The 23,987-nt window shown below is 37.3% G+C and overlaps 3 protein-coding genes and 1 non-coding gene across 4 annotated transcripts; 3 read left to right on the forward strand and 1 right to left on the reverse strand.

Moving 5' to 3' along the window:
* Nucleotides 1–6,027, forward strand: LOC140802220 (U-box domain-containing protein 7-like). Its single transcript, XM_073157663.1, has 6 exons — nucleotides 1–216; nucleotides 731–804; nucleotides 1,169–1,354; nucleotides 1,991–2,098; nucleotides 3,563–4,734; nucleotides 5,049–6,027. The coding sequence occupies exons 2-6, from the start codon at nucleotides 754–756 to the stop codon at nucleotides 5,872–5,874; spliced, it is 2,343 nt and encodes a 780-aa protein (XP_073013764.1). The 5' UTR covers nucleotides 1–216; nucleotides 731–753; the 3' UTR covers nucleotides 5,875–6,027.
* A 22-nt stretch (nucleotides 6,028–6,049) lies between these two features.
* TRNAK-CUU (transfer RNA lysine (anticodon CUU)) lies at nucleotides 6,050–6,122 on the forward strand. Its single transcript has one exon. It is a non-coding gene; the product is annotated as a tRNA-Lys (tRNA).
* Nucleotides 6,123–11,470: 5,348 nt separating this feature from the next.
* Nucleotides 11,471–15,709, forward strand: LOC140802413 (receptor protein kinase-like protein ZAR1). Its single transcript, XM_073157933.1, has 2 exons — nucleotides 11,471–13,131; nucleotides 14,736–15,709. The coding sequence occupies exons 1-2, from the start codon at nucleotides 11,568–11,570 to the stop codon at nucleotides 15,404–15,406; spliced, it is 2,235 nt and encodes a 744-aa protein (XP_073014034.1). The 5' UTR covers nucleotides 11,471–11,567; the 3' UTR covers nucleotides 15,407–15,709.
* Nucleotides 15,710–16,965: 1,256 nt separating this feature from the next.
* On the reverse strand, nucleotides 16,966–21,185 carry LOC140802433 (transcription factor bHLH128-like). The gene is made up of 6 exons (XM_073157964.1): nucleotides 20,671–21,185; nucleotides 18,203–18,513; nucleotides 17,971–18,102; nucleotides 17,817–17,882; nucleotides 17,603–17,671; nucleotides 16,966–17,290 (listed from the first exon to the last, which is right to left on the reverse strand). The coding sequence occupies exons 1-6, from the start codon at nucleotides 21,029–21,031 to the stop codon at nucleotides 17,234–17,236; spliced, it is 996 nt and encodes a 331-aa protein (XP_073014065.1). The 5' UTR covers nucleotides 21,032–21,185; the 3' UTR covers nucleotides 16,966–17,233.
* Nucleotides 21,186–23,987: the final 2,802 nt, after the last annotated feature.

Raw genomic sequence — 23,987 nt, forward strand, 5'->3', positions numbered from 1 at the left:
ACCCTTCGATCTCACTCGTCTCTCTCTCTCTCTCTCTCTCATAAGCTGCGGAGAAATAGCTCGGCCTCCTCCTATTTTTCGGATTCAAAAACCCTAATTTAGCAGTGGAGGAGGGGATGAGATCGCGATGGTTACGGTTGTGGAGAGAGCGAACTCCCCCGATCCGGTTCCTTTCCCGCGGATGAAACCGCCGTGGGAAGAATATCCGCTTTTTTGGTAGGTTTCGGATCGAAACCAGTGTGGATTTATTTTAAACTCAAATGTTAATTGTTTTTTTTTTTGCACATTAATTTGCATTTTATGTGTTTTGGATCAAAACAATGTTCGAAAATATTGATTATTTAAATCAAAATTATATTTCTAGACATCAAAATAAAATATGTATGTATTTACTCTTTATTTTATTTTTTCATAATTTAGTTATCATTTTTTTTCGTGGATTTGGTTAAGTTTTGATTTCTCAAGAGTAATAATGGAATATATATCGGTATTTGTGGTACGTTTTCTTCTAACTAAATAAGCAAAGTGGTTTTTGATTCAGTTATAGAAACAAACAGGGTTAGTTATCCTTGATGTTAGTTAACCTCATTGCAATTTATTGCAATTAGGTGATGTATAAGGCCTTCTTATATCATCTATTATCATTTCTCATGGAAAGTTTTGCTTTTGTTGGAACATCTAATTTGGGAATTATTTTTTTATCTTACACTGATAATTTTATTCTTATCAGATGAGGTTTAGATAAGGGAGGCCATGGATGCTGCGGAGGTAGAGGACAATCTGTTTGCAGCTAGAGATGCGAAGGTCTTCATGCCAATCCAGTTCTTTATTCAATGAAATGCTGCATTGATTTTCTTATTCTTAATCGTATTTATTTGGTTTATTTTTTTACTTTAATGTTACTATGTAATTTATGAAGAGGTAAGCAACTCGTTAATTTTTAGTGTGGCACAATAATTTATAATGATTAAGTAACTAGTTTTACACCATTTCTGTTCATGCTGCTAATTATTGTAATTCTCCAAAAGGTAGGATAGAAAGGTCTTTTGATTTTACTTGCTGTTTTGTTGAATTGGTACATTCAGCAGAATTAAGTTGAACTATGATTTTTTTTGTCTGTGTTTATTTAATGACTGAGAGAAATAATTTTCTTTTTTTCCTGGTGCAGTTGCATAGAGGGATGTGTAAGCAATTATCTTCAATTGTTTATAAGGTTTTAGGTGTATTTCCTGTTTTAGAAGCTGCAAGACCTGGAAGTAAGCCTGGCATTCAGGCATTGTGTTCACTGCACGTAGCTCTTGAAAAGTCAAAGAATCTGCTTCAGCATTGCTCTGAATGTAGCAAGCTTTACTTGGTGAGAATACTTCGTTGATGGATTTAATCAATTGACGGTTCAGTCATTTAACTTAATTAAGATATGGATTCCAGATTTGCGTACATGTATGACTTCTGTGCTACCAAAAGATAGGCAAATCCTATGATATACAGGCAGTCTTAGTTTACCATATCTTTTAAGACATTCAGAAGAGATTCCAAGCCCTTAGGAGTTCTTGCATTCCATTTTAATGAGTTACTTGAACTGCAAAAAAGTTTTTTGAACTGGCTTTTTTCAATAACATATAGTACAGAACTAGTTTTGTAATTATTATTTGTGTGTTGGATAATTTCTTCTTTGGGACTTTATGGAATCTGGAGTTATTAAGTGTTAGTTGTCATTCTTTGGCAACAAAAGGAATTAATTTTTTTTAGCATGAAGCTTGATGATAAGATAGGCTCTCAACTTATACAATTTTCTATTTGGCAACCTATATTATCTTGGAAAAAATTTCTGCATGAAATGGATGAATTGTGCACTCTTATATATGTAATAAGCACAACATGGAAAAAGCATGATTTAGTTACATTTGTTTGTATGTTACTGAATTCCAGTCTTCCAGAGGCTCATGATGATTCTGATTCTCTGAGTGTTCATTGATTTATAATATCGCAGGCTATAACTGGATATTCTGTTCTTACAAAATTTGAAAAGGCAAGATCTGCTCTTCTGAATAGTCTTCGCCGTGTTGAAGACATAGTTCCGGCAACTATTGGTCATCAGGTACTTAATAAATATTAAGTTAGTTTGGAAAATGCTGTAATGTATGACAATTTTTCCATATTTACTGATGTACTCTTATGCTTGTGTAGTAATATCCACATCAGTCCAATCACACACTTTTCCTTTTGCACTGTTGTATTTTCAACATGATATACCATCATTAATAGAAGAAAACTGTGGTTCATCTAGGGTTATCCTTAGGAAACTCCATCTTTTGGAGGTAAGTTTTTCATTCAGAACTTGGTGCAATGAGAATGATGCTGTTACCTCCTTTACTTGCACTATGACCATTTCCTTTAGCTGTCACATGATTACTGCATTATTTTGGATAGTTCACGTTAAAGCATGACTTCCTGATGTGTGCTATCCAGTTCTTGGTGAAAATAGATGAACTTTCACATTTTTGTTTAGCATCAGGAGCTTATTCTTGAAATGCAATATCACTTATTTCTATCAGCTCAGCACTAAAGAGAGAAGAATAGGATTCATCTAGCCAACCCAAAATAGTTGGTATAAATGGCTTCAGGAAGACTGTACAATTTAGGAGCAGTATTGATGATTCAGTAAGATTGTATATATCAGTAGATTATCTAGTACTCAACTATTTACAGTTATGTCAAGTTGGATAATGTCAGTTGAAGGTGATGATTTAGTTGTAGGAGAGCTGGATTATGTTTGTTGGGATTGATGTGTAGATCATTACTACAGGTTTATAATCTGTAGATAACTTAATACATTGAGTTAATCTAGACTTGCATTCATTGTCTAGTTCAAACAATGAAGTCAAAGTATAAAAAACATTTGTGCGATGAATATCTTTAGTAATGATGTAAACTGATGATTATTGTATGGGAACTCTGTATAAGTTGTTTAACTGAAGCTGCAGAATCTCCTATTGGGCTTGACAAATCCTCTGTTACATTTCTACAAAAACAATTCTTTTTCTTTGCTCTTTTAGGCATCAAACTATTCCAACCCTGACTCATGAAGAGAACTTTTAATTGATCATAAGTTAATGTTCCTCTTGGTTGTGCAGAATTTACGACTTTTGCTTCCATTGATGTACCAATAATTGAAACCAACCTTTTGTGTTTATCCTGTTAACATAAAAAGTGGATAAAATATTAGTTAAAATTTTCACCCTCTAATACTAAGAAATGCAGTAATCATTCAATTGATTGATTCTCCTCCTTTCTGTCTGCTCCTTTGCTGAACCGAGATGGTCGCGTAGTTTACATATTTTTCTCCTTTCCTCATGATTGCTGTGGTCTCTTAGCTGTTACTTGACATATTTCCTAAGAGAATATGCTTCAGTAGCTCAATACCTGAATATTTTGAATATTAGATGGGATTCTTAACAAATCTGTTATCATGTTTGAACTGCTTGGGTTCTTTTTCAATGTAAGACTTTTTAGATCTCTCTTGCTCATACATTTTGTTGTTATGATTTCTTCATTCTTGTAGATTTTGGAGATTGTTAATGAGCTTGAGGAAACTGTGTTTCGGTTGGATCAGTTAGAAAAGGAAGTTGGTGATGAAGTGATTCAACTGCTTCAAAAGGAGAGGAAAATTAACAGTAGTTCAAATGACAATGTGGAACTAGAAGTTCTCCACCAAGCTGCCTCAAAGCTGGGCATTACATCATCCAGAGCAGCTCTCACTGAGAGAAGGGCTCTTAAAAAGCTGATTGAAAGAGCTCGTTCTGAGGAAGACAAGAGGAAGGAGTCCATTGTTGCTTATTTGTTGCATCTCATGAGAAAATATTCCAAAATTTTCAGAAGTGAGGCATCAGATACTGATTCCCAAGGATCTTCTCCTTGTTCACCTACTGTCCTTGGTTCTTTTGAGGATGTCAATGGACACAACCATGGATTTGAGAGGCAGTTATCTAAGTTTAGTTGTTTCAGTTTTAAGCAAAATGAGTTGCTATCAGCAAACATTTCAATACCACCTGAGGAGTTTAGGTGCCCAATCTCTTTGCATCTCATGTTTGATCCTGTCATAATCTCATCTGGGCAGACATACGAGCGTGTCTGCATCGAAAAGTGGTTTAGTGATGGGCATAGAACTTGCCCCAAAACCCAGCAACAGCTCTCCCATCTCTCTTTGACCCCAAATTATTGTGTGAAAGGCTTGATCACCAGTTGGTGTGAACGGAATGGTATCCCCATTCCGGATGGCCCACCAGAATCTTTAGACCTCAACTACTGGAGGCTGGCTTTCTCGGAGTGTGAGGCCACAGATTCCAGATCCATGGGAAGCAACAAGTCTTGCCAGAGTGAGAGTGTGAAGGTGGTTTCTTTCGAGGAGAGTGGTATAATAGAGGAACTCAAGTTGGATAATAGAGCTACTTTGGAAAATGGCTCCTGTCAAGGCTATGAAGTGGATGAGTTTGTTAAATATGAACACTGGCTGGCTGTGCTGAATGAGAGTGGGAGTATGCATAAGCACCATAAAGCCGTGGAGCAGATAAGGTTTCACTTGAAGGATGATGAGGAGGCAAGGATCTACATGGGTGCCAATGGCTTTGCTGAGGCAATTGTCCGATATTTAAGGACAGCTGTCTGTGAAAGAGATGAGAAAGCTCAAGAGGTGGGAGCAATGGCTCTCTTTAATCTCGCTGTCAACAATAACAGGTACTTGGGCCGTCCTTTCTCACAACTTCTTTAATACTTTTGGTCATTAATGAATTTGTTTGCTCAACATATCATGCCCTATTGCTATAGATCATTTTTGTCACCTTTTCTATCTGGTTAATCATCATAATATCTTAATGAAGATTACTGTTGAAAGGGCTCTATCTGAAATACCAAATTAGTTGTCATTGGCTCATAGCTGCATTTTCCTTCTCTTGTTGCTTATACTAGTAAGCTCTACTTGTATGATCTATTACTACCTTTCAGTTCATCTAGTTCTAATAACTGTATTTGATCTCTTTTCTGGGTTTCAGAAACAAAGGAATGCTACTCTCTGCTGGAGTTATACCGTTGCTTGAGAAGATGATCGTAAACAGTGAGACATGTGAGGCAGCCACTGCTCTCTACCTCAATCTATCCTGCCTTGACGAGGCTAGGCCTATCATTGGCTCAAGTCAGGCCGTTCCTTTCCTTATCCGGTCACTTCAAAACAAAGACTCTCAAAGCAGAACCTTCCAGCTCGATGCATTGTATACACTCTACAACCTCTCCACCCATGCCTCTAATATCCCATTCCTTGTATCCTCCGGCATTGTCGACAGCCTTCATCCCCTACTCACAGCAGGCATTACATGGGCCGATAAGGCCCTTGCAATCTTCATATGTTTGGCCTCAAATCCATCAGGAAAGAACAAGATGGTTTCCACCCCAGGCCTAGTTGGTTCAATCGCGGCGATCTTGGATACTGGCGAGCCGACTGAGCAAGAGCAGTCCGTGTCATGCCTCTTGATCCTATGCAACGATGACGACGATTGCAGTCAATTGGTCCTACAGGAAGGGGTAATACCAGGTCTGGTCTTGCTCTCTGCCAACGGAACTCAGAGGGCCAAGGAAAAGGCACAGAAGCTACTAAAGCTGTTTAGAGAGCAGCGCCAACGTGATTTATCGTCGACGCCAATTCAGCTCCACGAAGCTCATCAAGTAGAGGTGCAGCTTCATGAAGTCCATCAAGTAGAGACTAGCAAAGGAGGGGTGTGTTTGCCAGAGATTAAGTCACTGAGTAAATCTCGATCCAGGAAGCTCGGAAGGGCACTGAGTTCCATATGGAAGCACAAGAATAGCTCTAGGAATCACTGCTAGAATGTATTCCACTTTCACACTAGCAATGTAAATTGTTGTGGAACTGTAACCTCTTCCTTTTTCTTTGCTTTTGTGTTAAAAGTCTATCAGGACCACTGGCATTTTGCCTTTTGCCTAATGAATGCAGAGATGTACATGCAGGGTTCTCTCGTATAGTGTTCATCTCCCAGTATAAGCCCGTCTAGCTCAGTTGGTAGAGCGCAAGGCTCTTAACCTTGTGGTCGTGGGTTCGAGCCCCACGGTGGGCGTTTCTTTTTCTTTTTCTTTTTTTAAAATTATTCTTTAAATCGCATGAGAGTTGAAAGTCTTTAAAGAGTGACGGATTAGAGACGTCAAAGGGCACTTTGAAGTTGTTGGCAGATACGGAAGTGATATAGCTCCAATAGCTTAGCTTATAGGATCTCACCAACGACAACGAACTTTGGCTATCCCATTTAAGGCATTAACTATAACTACAGCACTGGTGCTAATGCCATCTATCAACATCATCATCAGATCACTTCCCTTTCTGCGTAAGTTTCCTTTTCTCTTACTTGATAAATCCTCCTCCTCCATTTGATAGATTGAATTTTTAAGGGATTACTCATCCGCTAGTTTAAAAGCTTAAACAGTTAGAAAATATGATAGTTTAGTATTTATGTTCTAATATATTTTCTCTCACTTTTGGGCTCGAGAAGTCGAGTAAAAAATATAGTTCCGAGATTGGTTGTCAAATATTTTGGGTACAAGAAATTCCTACGGCAGGGCACGGAGAGAAACTGATCCTATGAGTTTCAAAGAGATACATACCTTTAGTAAAATTAGAAGGTCTCTCTCCTGTGATCAAAGAGATTATAGGGTTGACTCTAAGCACAAGTAATTATTATAAAAAAATTAGTTGGTGGTTTAACTAAATGAGATTAATGGTTTAGTACGCTAACATACTAAGTGAACCCTCATTAAATTAGAAGTTGGGTCCACCTTTACAAAATCATATTGTCTAAAACTAAATCCTACCCTACTAATCTAATCTTCTTCCCCAATTAAATCCTACCTCACTAAATCTAAATTCTCTTCCTCAAAACTAAACCTCATTTTACTAAATTTAAATCATCTCCCCCCAAAACCTAAATCCTAATCCACCAAATTAAAATCCCAATCTAATTATTTTATAAATTATATAGTAAATTTTAATAGAATATTTCTTTATTGATACTCTTCTATATGGATATAGCTAGGTTAAATTAACCTAGGGTATTATATAAAAGTTATAGAGGAAAAAAAAATAGTCAAATTATAAATACTCAAAGATAGGTTGTTAATAAAAAATAGAAAAAATGTAGGGTGCAAGTTGTGAAACTCTCTAAAAAATGATGGTAGGCTTAGGGAAATAGTGCCACTCCACTTGACTGAAATAGTCTTTAGTGTTTGGTTTGAACATGGTTTGACTTATAAAAGTTCTCTCATAAAAAAAGACTAATTAGATTAAATATAAATAGAAGGAGGTGATCACCTTAGCTCAATGGTTGCCCTACCATCATGTGACAGAGGTTATTGATTTAATTCCCCTTGTAGATATTAGAGTTAAATATTATATATATATATATATATATATATATATATATATATATATATTATTATTTTTTGATATTATATGCAGATGATTTGGACCAATTGTCCATCAACCAACTTCTTAGGAGAAGTGGCTCATTCTCTAGTCTACAATCAGGCTACAAATTTATTATCCATAAAAGAAATTATAAATGAAAAGGAGAAAATAGTGACATTTAACTGGGATAAAATGGCAGTACATAAAATAGGAAACCTTTGCAGAGGGGACAGACAAAAAGTGCAAGCAATAAATGATGCTGAATAAATGATACAGAAAAATCACAAGCCCTTTTCTTTTCCGGCACTCGTTATTTTATTTTATTTTTTAATTTTAAAGTTGGACAAGCTCTTTTGGCCTCAATTCTTTCTAGGCATTTTCTTTTTTCAGTGCTCGATAAGAGATCAATTCCACTCAGCTCTTCCACTTCTATTCAACAATTGATTCTGTGTCTTTTATGGACAGGATAAAAATTAAGAGCTATTTTATTTTGCTAAAGAAGTAGAAATTAAATAATGTCCTAATTAAATCAATACCGCCAGAATTCAAATTCCGAAAGAAACTAGCACAATGAGTCACTTTATCCATCTGAGCATTATGCCATTGACAAAATCAAGAGCTAACTAAAGTGTATTGTCAAACCCAACCACACTATCTTAATCTAAAGCGAAATGGAGCAAGAAGTCTACCTTTCCACCATTTTTAACCCCACCCAATTGCCAACGGATATGTTTCCAAATCAACTATCGCTTTGATTCATTGACCTATTGCCCATTTTCATATATTATAACACTCTTGACCTCCTCAATTATCTAATATCTTTCACCTTCTAACAATATTAAAGAAAAATAGTAAATGATCACATGAACGTCACATAATATTAGATAAAGGTACAAAAGCCTTTGGAATGCATATGTTTACCTGCACTTTTTCTCTCTTTTTCTTATAAAATAAAAGTAAAATAGCCCTTGCAATGTCTAAATTGATCACATAACCATCATATGATATGTTTTTTGATGCAAAAAATTAAATATAACAACCAACAGAAAGAACATTCCGAAAGTTTCATATAGTATTTTTTCAGAGGTAAAAAAATTTAATAGTGCCCCATTAAATACCAATGTCATTGGGAGTTGAACTCAAAAACTCTTATATAACATAAGCCTTTTTAATAAGCTTGAAAGTTTTACATAAGGAGATCAAATGCTATGAAAAACAAATAATTCCATAAAAAATGAGCAATATTTCGTTGCGTCTAGATGTAATTATTCTATAAAAAAAAATCAGTCATTTATTTACAAAACACTTATTATATTAACAGGTTTTATAGGCATTTCATAAAAAAAAAAGCAAAAAGTTTCCAAATAATTCCAAAAGGCAGCAATCATATATAATATGGTTTGCATAGCAACAGTGCGTTGCAACCTGGGAAACTTTCTGCAGAAATAGAGCAAAAAAGAAAAAGAGTACTCGAACAACTTTTACCATGAAAGAAGAACAAGAGAAATAAACCGTACGGCGAAACGACTTCCCCAACACGGAGCTAAACTGAAGCTTAATGGGAAGGAGGATTACTGGAACAACTAGCTACTAGTTTATTCGGCCCATAATTAATACTTGAACAACTAGCATCATAGTATAAAGATCAGCTCAGTACTTAAGCTCTGCCGGCCAATAACAGAGGTCATAGTATAGTATTAATTTTCTCATGGACGTTGAAACTAATATTTAATAAAAAAATTCGTAGAAATGTTATGTTTGCATGATTTAAACTCCTCCTAGTCTATTCCTCGGAGGTGATAAATTGACCTAGCTGTACTATTTGTTTAGTCTATAATTAGTCTACGGACTCATAATCTAATATAAAAATATCTACTCATTTAAATTAAGTCTATCAAAAATTTTCAACCCTATATTAAATAATAAAAATTATTGTTGTCTAATAGCTTTAAATATTTTTTTTCCAAAAAATGCCACTAATGTGTAAAATTTTCTAGATGAAATAACATAAACAAAGAATTATAGTAAGAAATCCCATACGTCACATTTAAGTCCTCTTTCGAAGCGAATAGAAGGAAGTCATATCTACTGTCACTGTGCAGTCAATACTAGTTTAATGTCCATTTCAAGACAAATTATTGGAGAGAGGAATTTAACCACAGACAAGGATGGACGAGAGTAAACCGTCCTTCTCAGATGCTGCATACTGCAGCCTCCTCAGATACATCCAGATCGAAAAGAAGAAAGTTGCTGCAGTATGTAACAACCATGTACTATGACTAAGCTTTACCAATTAATAAAACGTCCAGAGATCAGCATGGATCCACAATATTATTCCTCTAATATGTGAAACCTAGCTAAGGACAAGCAACGTTGTACGACAATGGCAATCACAACGGTTGCCTAGGATTTCTAAACAGTTTATACCAAGAATCCTAGAACTCATTTAGGTCTTGCATCTTGGAGAGTCGAGCCACATAGTACTTTTTACCACTCACTTATGTTGCAAACTCTAATAAAATATTATGTATGACATTTTAATATAATTGTCACTCAAAACATTTTACTACATTTTTTAAAGTATCATGACTACAGATGAAAATCGTTGAGATGTTTTAAACATACCATTCCATTTAGTTAAATCAACATACTAATGGTTACAATTGAACTTGGAGTAAAAAATATTATTATTATTATTCCCTTGTATAAATTGTATAAACTAGTTTAATAGCAATCTAACATTATCTTGGAATATTCTAACTGAGTATTCCTTCAAAAAGACAACTAATAATATTTTAAAAATAGAAACAAAAACATAAACTCTATGCTTGCCTCCAGTTTGAGATTCTACGTTAGCTGATAAAATGTTCATAATCACGGTGGCTTGGAATGGGCATTGTAGGTGTTGCCTTTTACCACCTTCTAATCCAAGACTCCCTCCCTCTTACTCCTTCCTTCCAGGCTCATAAAATCCACTGGCATGGATGCATGCCTCTCACCAGGAGATTGGTACGAGATCACGTCAAATGAGTGAGTGTAAGCTCTCCGGCCCACTCCCACACATACCCTACTACACTATCATCTCCCCTTCTTCCTTGATATATACTTCAAAGCTAGCTGGTACTCCTCCCCAGTATACATGTACATTGTTCTCAATCCCATGAATTAATAAATACATCCAGGCCCCAATCCAATGAGATCGATGACACACACTTTCCTTCTCTTCCTCTTTCTTAATTATAGTACCACAACCAACCAACCCCCACGTTATAATTGCTCTTTGGCTCAACAATCCAACATCCCCCCATGATTTCGCTTATAATAATAATACCATTTTGCTTCCCTCCTACTCTCTTACTTCCCACGCCTATAATCCTTTTACATCCATGGTGGTGGTACTGGGCCCCTCATGACCAAATCCCACTTCCCCCACTAGTAAAAAAAGATTAGGGCTTTTTGCAAACGACCACCTACATTTTAGACATATGACAGAAAATCTCCCCCAAATTGATTCCTCCGTTTTATTGATATATTTGCAAATAACCATCGCCGTATAACTATTATGAAACTACTCTATCTTTTCACAAAAGTAACTTTTAAGTTGATATTTTTATTAGGGAGAGAGAAGAAGAGCATTCTTAATAAATGAAATATAGAGAATATATATTTAAAATATGAAAAATGCTTTCGATTTTTTATAGTGTAGTTACAACCAATGCGGTAGATTTGTAACTGATTTAATTTTTTTTAGTAATAATTGTCATCATCCTGTATATTTATATATTGCACTTTTACTCATACTAAGAGTCACATTGTTATAAATATGACGCATTTATAACAACACAACAAAGAACTGATGGGAGCTCAGCTGGCAGATTAATTGCAAAAGAAGCCCTAACAAAAGTAAAATTAGACGTCGCCACCTCTCAATTGTACCTTAGCAATCTCAACCAACCAAAAAGTCCAGCTCAAAACTATGATAATGAGTTTATGACAAAGCCATGCTATGTCTATCTTAAATACTTCACTAGCTAACCTCTCTCTCCTCCAGACTGCAGAGTCCATCCTCACTTCACTGCTGCTACTAAGCGTTGGAGAATTATAGATGAGGAGGCTCCTCCGCCATTGTTGTTGTTGTTGCTTGCTTCTCCTTCTCCAACTCCTCCTACCTCATGCCATTCTCGCGCTCTCGCCCGATGGCCTCGCCCTCCTCGCGTTCAAGTCGGCCGTCTCTGACGACCCCTCGGCGTATCTATCCGAGTGGGCGGAGGACGGAGGCGCCGCCGACCCGTGCCATTGGCCGGGCGTGACGTGCGCCAACGTGTCCGGCTTCGACTTCCCCCGCGTCGTCGGGGTTGCCGTCGCCGGGAAGAATTTGTCCGGGTACATCCCCTCGGAGCTCGGGACGCTCCTCTTCCTCCGCCGCCTCAACCTCCATGGCAACCGCCTCGCGGGGACGATCCCGGTAGCGTTATCCAACGCCTCCTCTCTCCACTCCCTCTTCCTTTACGACAACAACCTCACTGGGCCCCTCCCCGCCGCGCTCTGCGACCTCCCCCGCCTCCAAAACCTCGACCTCTCCAAGAACTCCCTTTCCGGCCGCGTCCCCGCCGACCTCCGCAACTGCCGCCAGCTCCAGCGCATGTTGCTCTCCCAGAACCGCCTCTCCGGCGAGATCCCCGCCGGGATCTGGCCGGAGATGGTGGATCTCGTGCAGCTCGACCTCTCCTCCAACCAATTCAACGGATCCCTCCCGCCCGACCTCGGCTCCCTCTCCTCCCTCGCCGGCACCCTAAACCTCTCCCGCAACCGCTTCTCCGGCGAAATCCCACCCAGCCTCGGCTCCCTGCCCTCCACCGTCACCCTCGACCTCCGCTACAACGCCCTCTCCGGCGAGATCCCGCAGGTCGGAACCCTAGCCAGCCAGGGCCCCACCGCCTTCCTCAACAACCCGGGGCTCTGCGGCTTCCCGCTCCAGATCCCCTGCCAAGATCGTTCCCCGTCCACAAGATCCCCACCACCCGCGTCCCTCCTCTCTCCGTCAGAAGCCTCGCCGGAGAAGAAAGGACTAAAAACGAATCTAATCATCCTCATCTCGATCGCGGACGCCGCCGGCGTCGCTCTGATCGGGGTAATCGTAATCTACATCTACTGGAAAGTTAGGGACCGAGAGAGTACCGGATGCAGCTGCACGGGAAACCAGAAGCTGGGCGGCGGCGGCGGCGGCGGCGGACGAGGTTGGTGCGCGTGGTGTTGCAGCGGATCGGAGGGGAACGACGACGACGACGAGGATGAGGAGTTAGAAGACGAAGGCGGAGAAGAGGAAGAAGGGAAGGAGGGGAGATTGGTGGGTTTGGAGAAAGGGTTTGAGATGGAGCTGGATGAATTGCTGAGGGCTTCGGCCTACGTGCTGGGGAAAGGGGGGAAGGGGATCGTTTACAAGGTTGTGGTGGGGAACGGGACGGCGGTGGCGGTGAGGAGGATCGGCGGCGGAGGAAGAGGAGGAGGAGGAGGAGGGAGGTATAAGGAGTTTAAAGCGGAGGTGGAGGCCATAGGGAAGTTGAGACATCCGAATGTGGTGAGGACGAGGGCGTACTACTGGGCGCCGGACGAGAAGTTGCTCATCACCGACTTCGTCTCCAATGGTAACCTCGCCACCGCGCTTCGAGGTCACTCTCTTTTCCTTCCCTCCTCCAAAATTTTAATTTATTATTCCAAATAATAAAAAATTAGGGTTTTTTTTTAACATTATTACCACTAAAAACTTTAACATATTATAATTATAGTGTATTTTTATTTATAATTTCTGTTAAAATCTTTTATTCTTTATGGTTAGTTCTTAACTAAATATTCCATAAAAAAAAACATGTAAATCACTAAAATAATATTCTGTCTCGAAGTTTAGAGTCTAAAATATTTATAAATAATATAATAGTGATTATAATATTTAAAAAAAAATTAGTTGCAATTATGCAAATGTCCCAAATTCCCATATAAAAGCCATCCTTTTTATACAAAAGTTTCCCAAAATCAAGTGAAAATTGAGAAATAGACACAGAAGATTTGGGAAAGAAGGGGTTTTATAAGGATAAATATGCAACATAACTATCTGTCTGTGTATGTGTGGTATCTTCCTAGGCTGGTAGTTAATTGGGCCAAGATTTGGGAACAATTTTGGAATAAAGCTGCTAAAATTTTGTCTACAAAGTAGGACTCAGAGGCAGCTTTCTTCCAACTTTTTGAAAGAATGTTCAAAATGGAAGAGAAAAGATAGAAAGCAAAAGAGAGATCTTTCCGAGTCTTGAACAGGAGAAGAAGGGGCCACTTGTTTGTGATCGAAGCATAGAGCAACTCCTTATGTAGGTCATATGGAATTGTCCTGGATGATGAACTTTTATGAAACCAAGTCCCTTTAAAAGTTGTTAGAAAATTTTCAAATAACACCCTACATATTCATCTTTTTATTTTTGAAGCAAGGTCTTTGAGGATCTTGTAAGGTATCAACTAAGTAATTTTCTAAAATATTCAAATTACTCTCTGGTGAGATAGGCTAGGATGATTAGATGTAGGAAAAATTGATTTAATTTGGTACCATGGCTAAGGTGGAATAAGGGTTAAAACGAGTAAAGGTTGGAAATATTTCAATGGCATTACAGTTAACTTAACCAGTACACAATTAATCATACTTAAGTTATCATAGACGATAGTGTTAATTAGAAAATGATGAAAATATTAGGGGTTATTTGAAATTTCCTCTGGAAACAAAAGAAGCATTTAATGATCTGAGGCCTGTTGCTTGGTTGGATATAGTTGAGGCAAACTTCCATCTTTTTGTGGCTTTGGAAAGTAGAAAAGTTGAGGCCATGCAAAGATTAAAGAGCGAGGGGCCTCAAAATAATACTTTTTTAGCTTTCTCTTTTTATTTTTGTCCTGGGCAATGACAAATAAGAACACTATTAAGTAGGGACAATTGGCATGCCATGGTACGTAATCATTGGCCGGGGGGGACAAAGAGCGATGGATGGCAGTCTCCCACTTGTGCCCTTTTTCTTTGTTTTGTAGGATAGATAGCTTTTTCCCCCACGTAGGGCAGTCAAATGTTGTTTTAATTCTATTGGATTAATTTTTTTTGTATTTATATCCTTCTAAATTTTATATTTTAAATTCACCAATTTTTTCATAGTTTTTTTTTGTTGTTGATATAATTGGTATTGGAGAGCTGCTATGGGCATGGGTATCGTATATTAAGCGTATATTTTGATCCATTGGACAGGTAGATCGGGTCAACCAGGACTGTCCTGGTCAACCCGGCTCCGGATCGCCAAAGGGGTGGCGCGTGGGCTGACCCATATCCACGAGTCCAGCCCGCGTAAGTTCGCCCACGGGGACGTCAAGCCGTCGAACATCCTCCTCGACGCCGACTACAACCCTTACATCTGCGACTTCGGCCTCAACCGCCTCATGGCCATTGCCGGCACCGATGACATCTCCTCGTCCTTCGAAGGAGGCAGCGGCGGCTTCATCGGAAGCGCTCTTCCATCCACAAAGTCCGGCCCAATTGATCGGCCCAACAACTACCGGGCCCCCGAGGCCCGTATTCCTGGTTCCCGCCCAATTCAAAAATGGGATGTCTACTCCTTTGGCATTGTACTTCTAGAGCTGCTCACAGGGAAGCAACCTGAGCTTGCATCGCCCTCGTCGTCGGCAATAGCATCCTCATCGTCCATCGATTATGTGCCGGAACTCGTAAGGTGGGTCAGGAAGGGATTCGAGGACACCCGTCCGATATCAGAGATGCTCGATCCGGTGCTCGTCCGGGAGGTGCACGCAAAGAAGGAGGTGATCGCCGCATTCCACATAGCGCTATCGTGTACCGAAGCCGATCCCGATCAACGGCCGAGGATGAAGACGGTCTCCGAGAATCTCGATAAGGTCGGCCCATGAAATGATACTGACATTGCTCTGATGCGCCAATTATAACTAGCACTTGGTTAATTGGGTTTGGAGATAAAAAAAGAGGGAATGGTACAGGAAAAGGAGCATGGTTTTGACGCCACAATTTGGTCTTCTCTGGTATAAGCTGCTGAGGAGAAGCTACTACTGAGTTGTTGTTTATGTGATGAATAGTATTCTTTTTTCATGTCTTGTGTCCTCTAGAGATTAGAGTTGAATCATAAGATTTTTTTTTTTTTTCCACAAACCTTACTAATAATAAAAAATATATATCATGTTTGATTTGTCTAGCAACTGTTATACCTCCATGGCAGATGAATTTGAATCTCGGATATATTCTAATCGAACTATAAAACTCAAGCTATGACCTTGACGACGGTGGAGATTGCTGACAGCGAGAATGGTCCCAATTGAGGATAATTAGGAGTCAGATGGTAAAATTGGTGTTTGAATCTAAGTTTAACTAGTAAATGAGGGTATTATGTGACTCGGAATTGAATGAGTTCTAATCTTAATAATTTTTAGCCAAATTTCATCGTTTACGTCTTCAAAACTGTGTTTTTTACTGTATCTAAGCAAAATGGAAGAAGCTATGATGATAGTGGAAATGACCATTTGACTATCAAAATGTTAACTAAGAAAATCTAGGATATTAATTAATGTTCTAACATGTCTTATATAATGTTGTATATAGCTAGAATGTCTTGTGTGGAAGGATAAAGGATCATAACTGTACTTATAGAAGGCTTTTTTTAACTCTTGATTATGTGTTGATATAATTTTTTTTTTCATTTGCTGGGATAAAAAAAATATAAATATGGGGTCCAATTTTTTTTTATAAGTATATGAAAAAATGGCTGATATGCCTATAAAATAATTAAAAAAGTTAGTCATTTTTAATATATATAAGTTGAACAATTAGACTAATCTTTAAAAAAAAAACTAATTACAATAAGCTCAAATCACGCACATATAGGGCTTTAATAGAAACTTTACTAAATATTAACCTCAACGTTTATAAGAGAAGGCGAGTAGAAAATTGAATGCATGACCTCTGTTATGAGACGGTAGGACCGACCATTGTAAACGGCAAGAAGGTAGTATAAATTAAGTCTGCTCATTAGTTACCTGCTGCTATATCTAAAAGATAAAGAATGAAGTGCAAGATAATTCCATGATAAAATAATATTAAAAAGAAAACAATCCCATGAATTCATAACACTATTATGTTTTCCTCCCCCTGGAATGTCAAAAACTTGCAAATATTGCCTAGAAGTGTGATAGTTCAGCTAGATTGGCTTCTAGTACTATTTTAAGACTCACTACTTGTTCTCATCTTGCATCTTCTCTATAGAGTTTAAATTTGCCAGACTCAAAAATGTCAATGGTTACTGCATTAGATCCTTTATCTCTATAGAAAACAAAAAAGATTCATTGATCTTTCTCAGCATTTGAGTGGATATAGAAAGGAAAAGAAGAAAGAACTAGGAAAAGCATAGACTTTGATGTAGTTATAAAGATCAGAAGCAACTCTCCCTGGAACCACTCAATTGTTTTTGCATGGCAGATAATTTCCATTCTCGAAAAGCCTTTCAGTAGTAGTTGCATATAATTATAAGAAACCAGAATTTTCAAGAAATTAGAAAACCTGCTCTCTGCCTTATTTGATTATTGCCTGCTTGTGCTGCCAAAGACCAAAGGAGATGAAAAGTATCTCAAACTGCTATCATCTTATACATATGGCAATACCTGCGTCTGTTTTCTATTGTGAACAATCGAGTCGGTACGATATACACTACAACAAGATTTTTCGTTTGCTCAGTTCTTGTCTCGCTTTCTGCTGCAGGTGCAGTTATCTTGTTCTTGATTAAGAATCTGCAGAGGAAAGTAAAATTCTGAAATATAAGAATATTGTGAAACTTTTTTCGGTATCAATTTAGAGATAGAATAGATTGTATCCTCTTTGGATCGAAGGATAGCCAACGAAGTATTTCAGAGGGATGTTTTGCAGAATTCAGTTCCTCTAAGACACCTCCAGACTAAAATGTGCATATTTTTACACAATTAAGTAAAAAAAGGACAATTATTAATACAAACTCAGAAATTTTGACGAATTAATATGTCTAGCAGCATAGAAGATTCAAGGTATAAATTTTAACCAGAAAGCCTGAGCCTGATGATACCCACCTGCAGCTGGCTCTGCAGCCCCTTGATATGCTGAACGGCGAAATCCAACATGTCAGACGTGTTTGTTTGCTGTTAGAAGACAAAACAAATTAGCTGTAAAACCTTATATCTGCAAGAATAAGTTTGGATATTAAGCACTATCTTGAATTATGTACCCAAATCTGAAACTGATACCACTTAATAATTCAGTAAACATATGCTACCACCACATTACCTTGTCCATGTTTGGCACTAGTTCTTGAAGCTTTCTTAGCTTCTCGCTAATTCTTGTTCTTCTCTCCTATCAAAGAAAAAAAGAAAAAGAAATAGCATTAGAGTTTTAGATGTAAATGTAAACTGATGCTCTGTGGATCAGTTATAAGGCATACCCTCTCGGCGATGCTCCTGGGGTGTGTGGCACATCCACGCTTTGCTCGGATTTTGAACGGGACCTGATCTTGCTGAATCTGAAGGAAATTCTCTACTGATGCCATCTCCAACGACGTCTTTGGCAGACTAAACTGAAGATAACCAAAAGCAAAACATTAGAAGGCCAGCAATTATCAACAGTGTATGCTCAATTTTCCAAACTGAAATATGAAGCAAAGAGATTTAGATTACCTGTGACTCAAGGTTGCTCAGACTAGCTATGATGTCTGCATTGTCTTTCGCCCGTTTACTCGACGGCGGGGAGAAGATTATCGAATTCGAATCGTCCCATGATCCGATGGAAAATCCACCTGAAATATCCGAGTGGTGGTTGCCACCAACACTCTCCCCCATGTCCGGGATACCGATCTCGGAGATTTGCGAGAGTGTGCTCTGCCTTGAGAAGCTCAGCTGGGATTTCAACCTTCTGTTGTTTGCCATTGGATGAACACCATCAGGTCCTTGCCGGGAATAGCTCCCGCCGTCCCTTGTAACTGAAAAACCTGTCACACAGTGCATCAAAACCACTCCTTATTTATCTTCCTTGTTGGACGAGGATAGCATTCATAACTCCATCTCAAAGCTACAACGCCATGCATGATTAAAGAAGTCTTTGATTTTAGATAACTAGTTGACCCAAAAGTATTTATGCTCGCCTTCTCACGTAGGGACAAGATAAGGACTCTAGAAAGTAGTAGGGAATAAAAGCAAGTTAACGAAATTTGAATCTATAACCTCAAGAATCATAGTTAGTTGATTCAAAAGCTTAGATTCTTCAATAGATGACTCAACAATGTATATCATTCTCTTTCAACACTAGCAAGAGAACCATAGTAGGAAAGAAGTACTCAAAACTCTTAGACCCAGTTATTTTTCAAACTTAAATCACTTAATATCAGATAAAACTTAGATAAGACTCCTACTTTGCTACTTTAATACGTCCAATTATATTCTTTTGAATTGATAAATAGAGCTAACGAGAGCTAAATACCACGCCAACTCACCACCTTTTCTAGAACGTTAAAACCGTTGGATTAAGTACTCTGTATATTAAATTTTTAGGGTCAAATAAATTTTACCTCTCTATATTTATATCTAAAATAATTTTACCTCGTATACAATTTTTTATACTTACAACTTAGAATTTTTATCACAACAAATTGACAAAAATACCCCCCTTCGTATAAAATACGACAAATCTAACAAATTATTAAAATATTAAAATTACTCTTCCTTCTAAATAGTTTGTCTATCAAAAATATAACAATGCCATTTTGGTAATTTAGAGATGCTCTTTATCTATTTCACTTTAGTCATAAATACAAGAACTGATTTGGTTAAAAAAATAAAAATTATACAGAGGGATTAGATGTATATTTAACTCTAAATTTGAACACTAATATATGATCAATACCACAAGTTTAATGGCACTAGAAGGCCAATAATATATATTATATATATACGAATACCAATCCCAATATATCATGCATCGCTGGCCACTCGCACAAAGCGACGCTCAAAAGAATCCAAAACGCTTTTAAAATGTTTAGAGTGGTTGAATGACGGCAAAGAAAATAAGTGCATTCGAATGCACCTAGTCACCTTAAGCCTTTAATTAGACACCTCATCTGGGCCCCGTATCCCTCCACTGGGACCCATCCAAAACTATATATATATATATATATATATATATTATATATCAAAAGGAAACTTTCAAATTACACCCTATATTTTTAGCATCTCAGATATTTGTAACCCAACCCTTCATAATTATTTCCCCCCCTTAAGGATATCAGCCAAGATATTATATTTCTTTTAAATACCTAAATTACTCTTTGGTGGGAATAATAGTAATTAGAAAAAATAACTATACCGTGTTGTGTGAAAATTACAGAAAAAGAAGATGTCTAATTATAATATATTTAAAAACAAAATGCTAATTGGAAAATGATTATTTTTTTTTCTATTTATTAAATATATGAGACTCTCATGCATAATGGCCGTCGAAGTCTTTATATAATAAAATTATTTAAAATATCAAAATTATCTTGGAGGATTATTACCAGCCCATAACAGATTTCAGGGTTTATTAACAAAAATTAAAGTGAATAAAATAAATACATTTGCTAGATTTATTAACAACCGCATCTTAGAAATGTTCTACAAAATATTTTGACCAGATGGCAATTATAAAATAGTCCAATAGCATATATTTTATAAAAAAAACCCTAAGAGCTTATTACGAGATGAGATGAGGCTAGGGTTTGGACAAAAAATGGACCGACCCTCCTAATCATATTTAGTTTAGGCTCACCAAAATGCAGCAAATTCCTGCAGCCTATACTTGTAGAGAATCCTTGACGACTGGGTCGAGGGCATTTTCGTCATTAAGTGCAGATCCAGTAGTTAGATAAGCACCGAGTTGCAGTCAACCATTCTCTCGAACTTTTGGATGTCGCGTGGCTTCCAAGCGCGCCTCCCTGTCCCTCTGCCCGAATAGGAAAACCGCCGCCAGCCATAGTTTTCGCCCCATTGGCGGTTTCATCAATAAGGGAATTCTTTTTACCGAATTCGAAAATTCGATAAAACTGAGGGGGCAAAGTGCAAAAAGACAAAAAGAAGAGAGAGAGAGAGAGAGAGAGTAAATAGGAGGAACTCACCGTTATCGACCATGGGGTGGGAGAAGAATCCGGCGGGCAAGCTACTATGCCGGACCAGCGGGCTTCCTCCTCCGCCCTTGGAATTCTCCGCCGCCGTCTGATCTCCGATCGAGATCTCGCCCGATCCGTACGATCTCTGGTGCGCCAGGGTCGCGGCGGTGCCGGAGGCCTTGCAGCTCGACTCCGCAGTCACCGGCGGAGACTGGCAAGAGAAGAACCGCCCCGCGAGCCACTCCGTCCCGGCGGCGGGGTGTAGCTCGGCGCCGATTACGGAGTCGGAGAGGCTCGTGAGGAAGGATCCCGGCGCCGACCCGTTCCGCCCTAGGGCCCCGGCCGCGGCCGGCCGGTGAGACTGGTTCATGACTTAGAAGAGAGAGAGAGAGAGAGAGAGAGAGAGAGATATAAAGAATCTGACTAGTTTTTATATAAATAGATGGATGGATCGGATGCCTTTTGTGGTAATAGATAATTATATTTTTATTCGCCCGAGGTGGTTGGGTGGTGGGATTCTTGGGGTCTTCATTTTGGAAATATTTAGATCTAATAACTATATGCCATGTTTCTACTTTGAACCCTACATTTTCAGAATTTGGAAATCAGCCCTTCCTTCTTTCTCAGAACGATACCTAAAAGAAAGGAATTTTTACCTATTTGACCCCTGTCTTTTTTGTTTAACAAGTTTACAGTTTACCCCCCCGATGTTCAGCTTTTTTTAAATTTATTTTCTTATTTTAAACTTAAATATTTAATTTTTATGGTTTAACCTAAATTACTAAAGAATAACCAAACTATCTTTATTATCTTGACAGTAGTCTTTATGAGAGTAGTTTTTATGTTAATTAGTTTCAGCTGACAGTTGACTAAAAACTACAAATTAGTCTAAATTATAAAAGAGTTAAATATAAATTATAATTGCTCGTGCTTTTAACCTAAAGTGAGAGAAGGGCAAGGATGAAATAATAATTTCAGTTAACCGTAGGGTGTTATATGTAGAGAGGGCATGTGAGTTTCAGTGGACGTTGTAAGAGATTCTCTGCAGACTGCACCAAATGAATACCAAATGATTCGCTCAGCCAACGTTTATTACGGAGTACCGTTATCATGCACGGTGGAAGGCCATGATGCCTCGAGATGCGTGCAAGTGCGTTGATTACCGATATTTACAATCTTAGGGCTGTCAAAATAATCAAGATTTATCTGTGAGGCTCAATTAAGCTCGGCTCTAAAATGAGTTAAAGTGAGTTTGATCTTTAAAATAGGCTCAAAAATAGTTTCAACCGAAGGTGATTATGAGCTCACTCGATCAAATAAGTTCGATAAGACTCAAAATAATTATATAATATGAGTAATATTTTTTTATATTTTTTTAAATTTTATTTAAGTGGATTATTATGTAGTATGATTTTATATAGTTTAATTTTAAATTTTGATTCTATTGGTTTATATTTTTTTTTAATTTCAAGCCTAAATCAAGCTATCAAGCTTGATCCGGCGCTAAATTTGGCTTGAATGAATGAAAGCTTGAAATTGTTTGTTGATCAGTTAATTTAAGCTTAAGCTTGAATTTGATTCGAATTGAAATGATTTCTGTTCAATTTGATCATATATATATAGGATTGAAATTAATTTCAATTCAAACTTTATCAGAGTTAGGCTCGATTACACTCGTTGTTTACATCGTTCTATCAATTTAGGGATGTAATTGAGCCTAAATTGATTGAGCTCGAGTTAGAAAATGATTTTGGGCTTAGATTTGTGATCAAACTTTAATTAAAATTATTTTAATTCAACCTAATTTCAAGGTCGAGCCTAAAAGAGCTGATCGATAAGTAATTTAAAGTCTTAATCAACTCAAGCTAAATTTCAAGCATAATCAAACTTGAATTAAATTATGATTAATTTAGATTTAAATTAAGCTTAAAATAAATTCTAATTTAATAATAAACTAGAAGAAATATTCATGTATTTGACAAAGACGTTACGATCAAAATTCAAAACTAAAAGACCATAGCAACTAAGCAAATTGCAAACTGTAACAAAAGTATAATATAAAATAGAAAGTATACTCATATTATATATATGATTTCTGAGCCTAATCCAGTCGGCTTACGATCAAACTTGGTTCTATAAAATACTTTTGAGCACATTCTAAAGATCAAGCTCGACTCAACTCATTTCGAGCATAATTTGATCAAGACTTACAGTGTCGAGCTCGAGCTGACTTGATTTTTTTTTGACGGCCCTAGTTCTATGATCTCACCTCCTACTCTAGAATTTTTAACCTACTACTTACTCTATACTAATATACTATTATACTACTCTCGGCTAATATGCTTCCACAATAGCCTTATTTATCTATTTATTTGTACTGATTCATCTGAATTGCATGAACTAGTTGATTTTTGGATGGGTTGATTTATGCGTCAACGATGCATTTAGCAGCTCAATCACAGATGCATTAGGATGCACGCACTAAACTTAACGATCTTAATCATAATTTACTATCTATAATTATTAAAATTAGATTAATTCAAGTAGCCGAATCAGTGAACCAGTGAATCGACCAATATAGAGTTTAGTTTTGTTGTAGAACCGAATACAACTCGTCTCGGTGTTTTGGCAAACCGATTGGATTGCTTATATTTTCAAAATTAATATTAAATTATTCTATATTATTTACTCTAAGGGTAATTTAGTTCTTAAAATAGTAAAGCGATTATAATTCTTAGAACTATAAATATAATATTTAAATATTTCTAAATTAAATTAACAATCGGATCGAATTTACCCAGAATTAAGATTCTAATGACTTGATCTCTAATTATGTCAATGTCCGATTCAATATCGATAAATATTGAGCCCTGATGATTATTATCGCAACAATATGCTTCACAATCTTTGGAGAGATAGTCGACCAAGGGATAAGTTATTCATTTACATATCGGTCGTGAATATTTTTAGTCCATTATTATCACTAATCCTATAAAAATCGCAATCGAAACCACTAATCCCACTTTACTATTAATATAATATGGATTTTCTTGTTCAAACTCTATGAATCAATTGACGTTCATCATTTTAAATAGAATCATTTAATTTATGAGGTCTAGAAAAAGAATAATATGTGTCATTATTAGTCACTGTTATTATTTAGTAGGGAGTGTTATATTAACACAAAAAAAGTTATTGCTACTAATAATAATTATCTGGTAGGTGCAACAAGAAAAATTAAAGAGTTTACTAATGGATAAAATTTTTTATTTAGATTTTTGTCGTCGAGTATGTTTCATGTTTGGTTTGATTATAGATTTTGTATT

The sequence above is a fragment of the Typha latifolia genome, chromosome 15 (assembly GCF_019914945.1).
Source record: "Typha latifolia isolate L0001 chromosome 15, TyphaL0001v2, whole genome shotgun sequence".
NCBI lineage: Eukaryota > Viridiplantae > Streptophyta > Magnoliopsida > Poales > Typhaceae > Typha > Typha latifolia.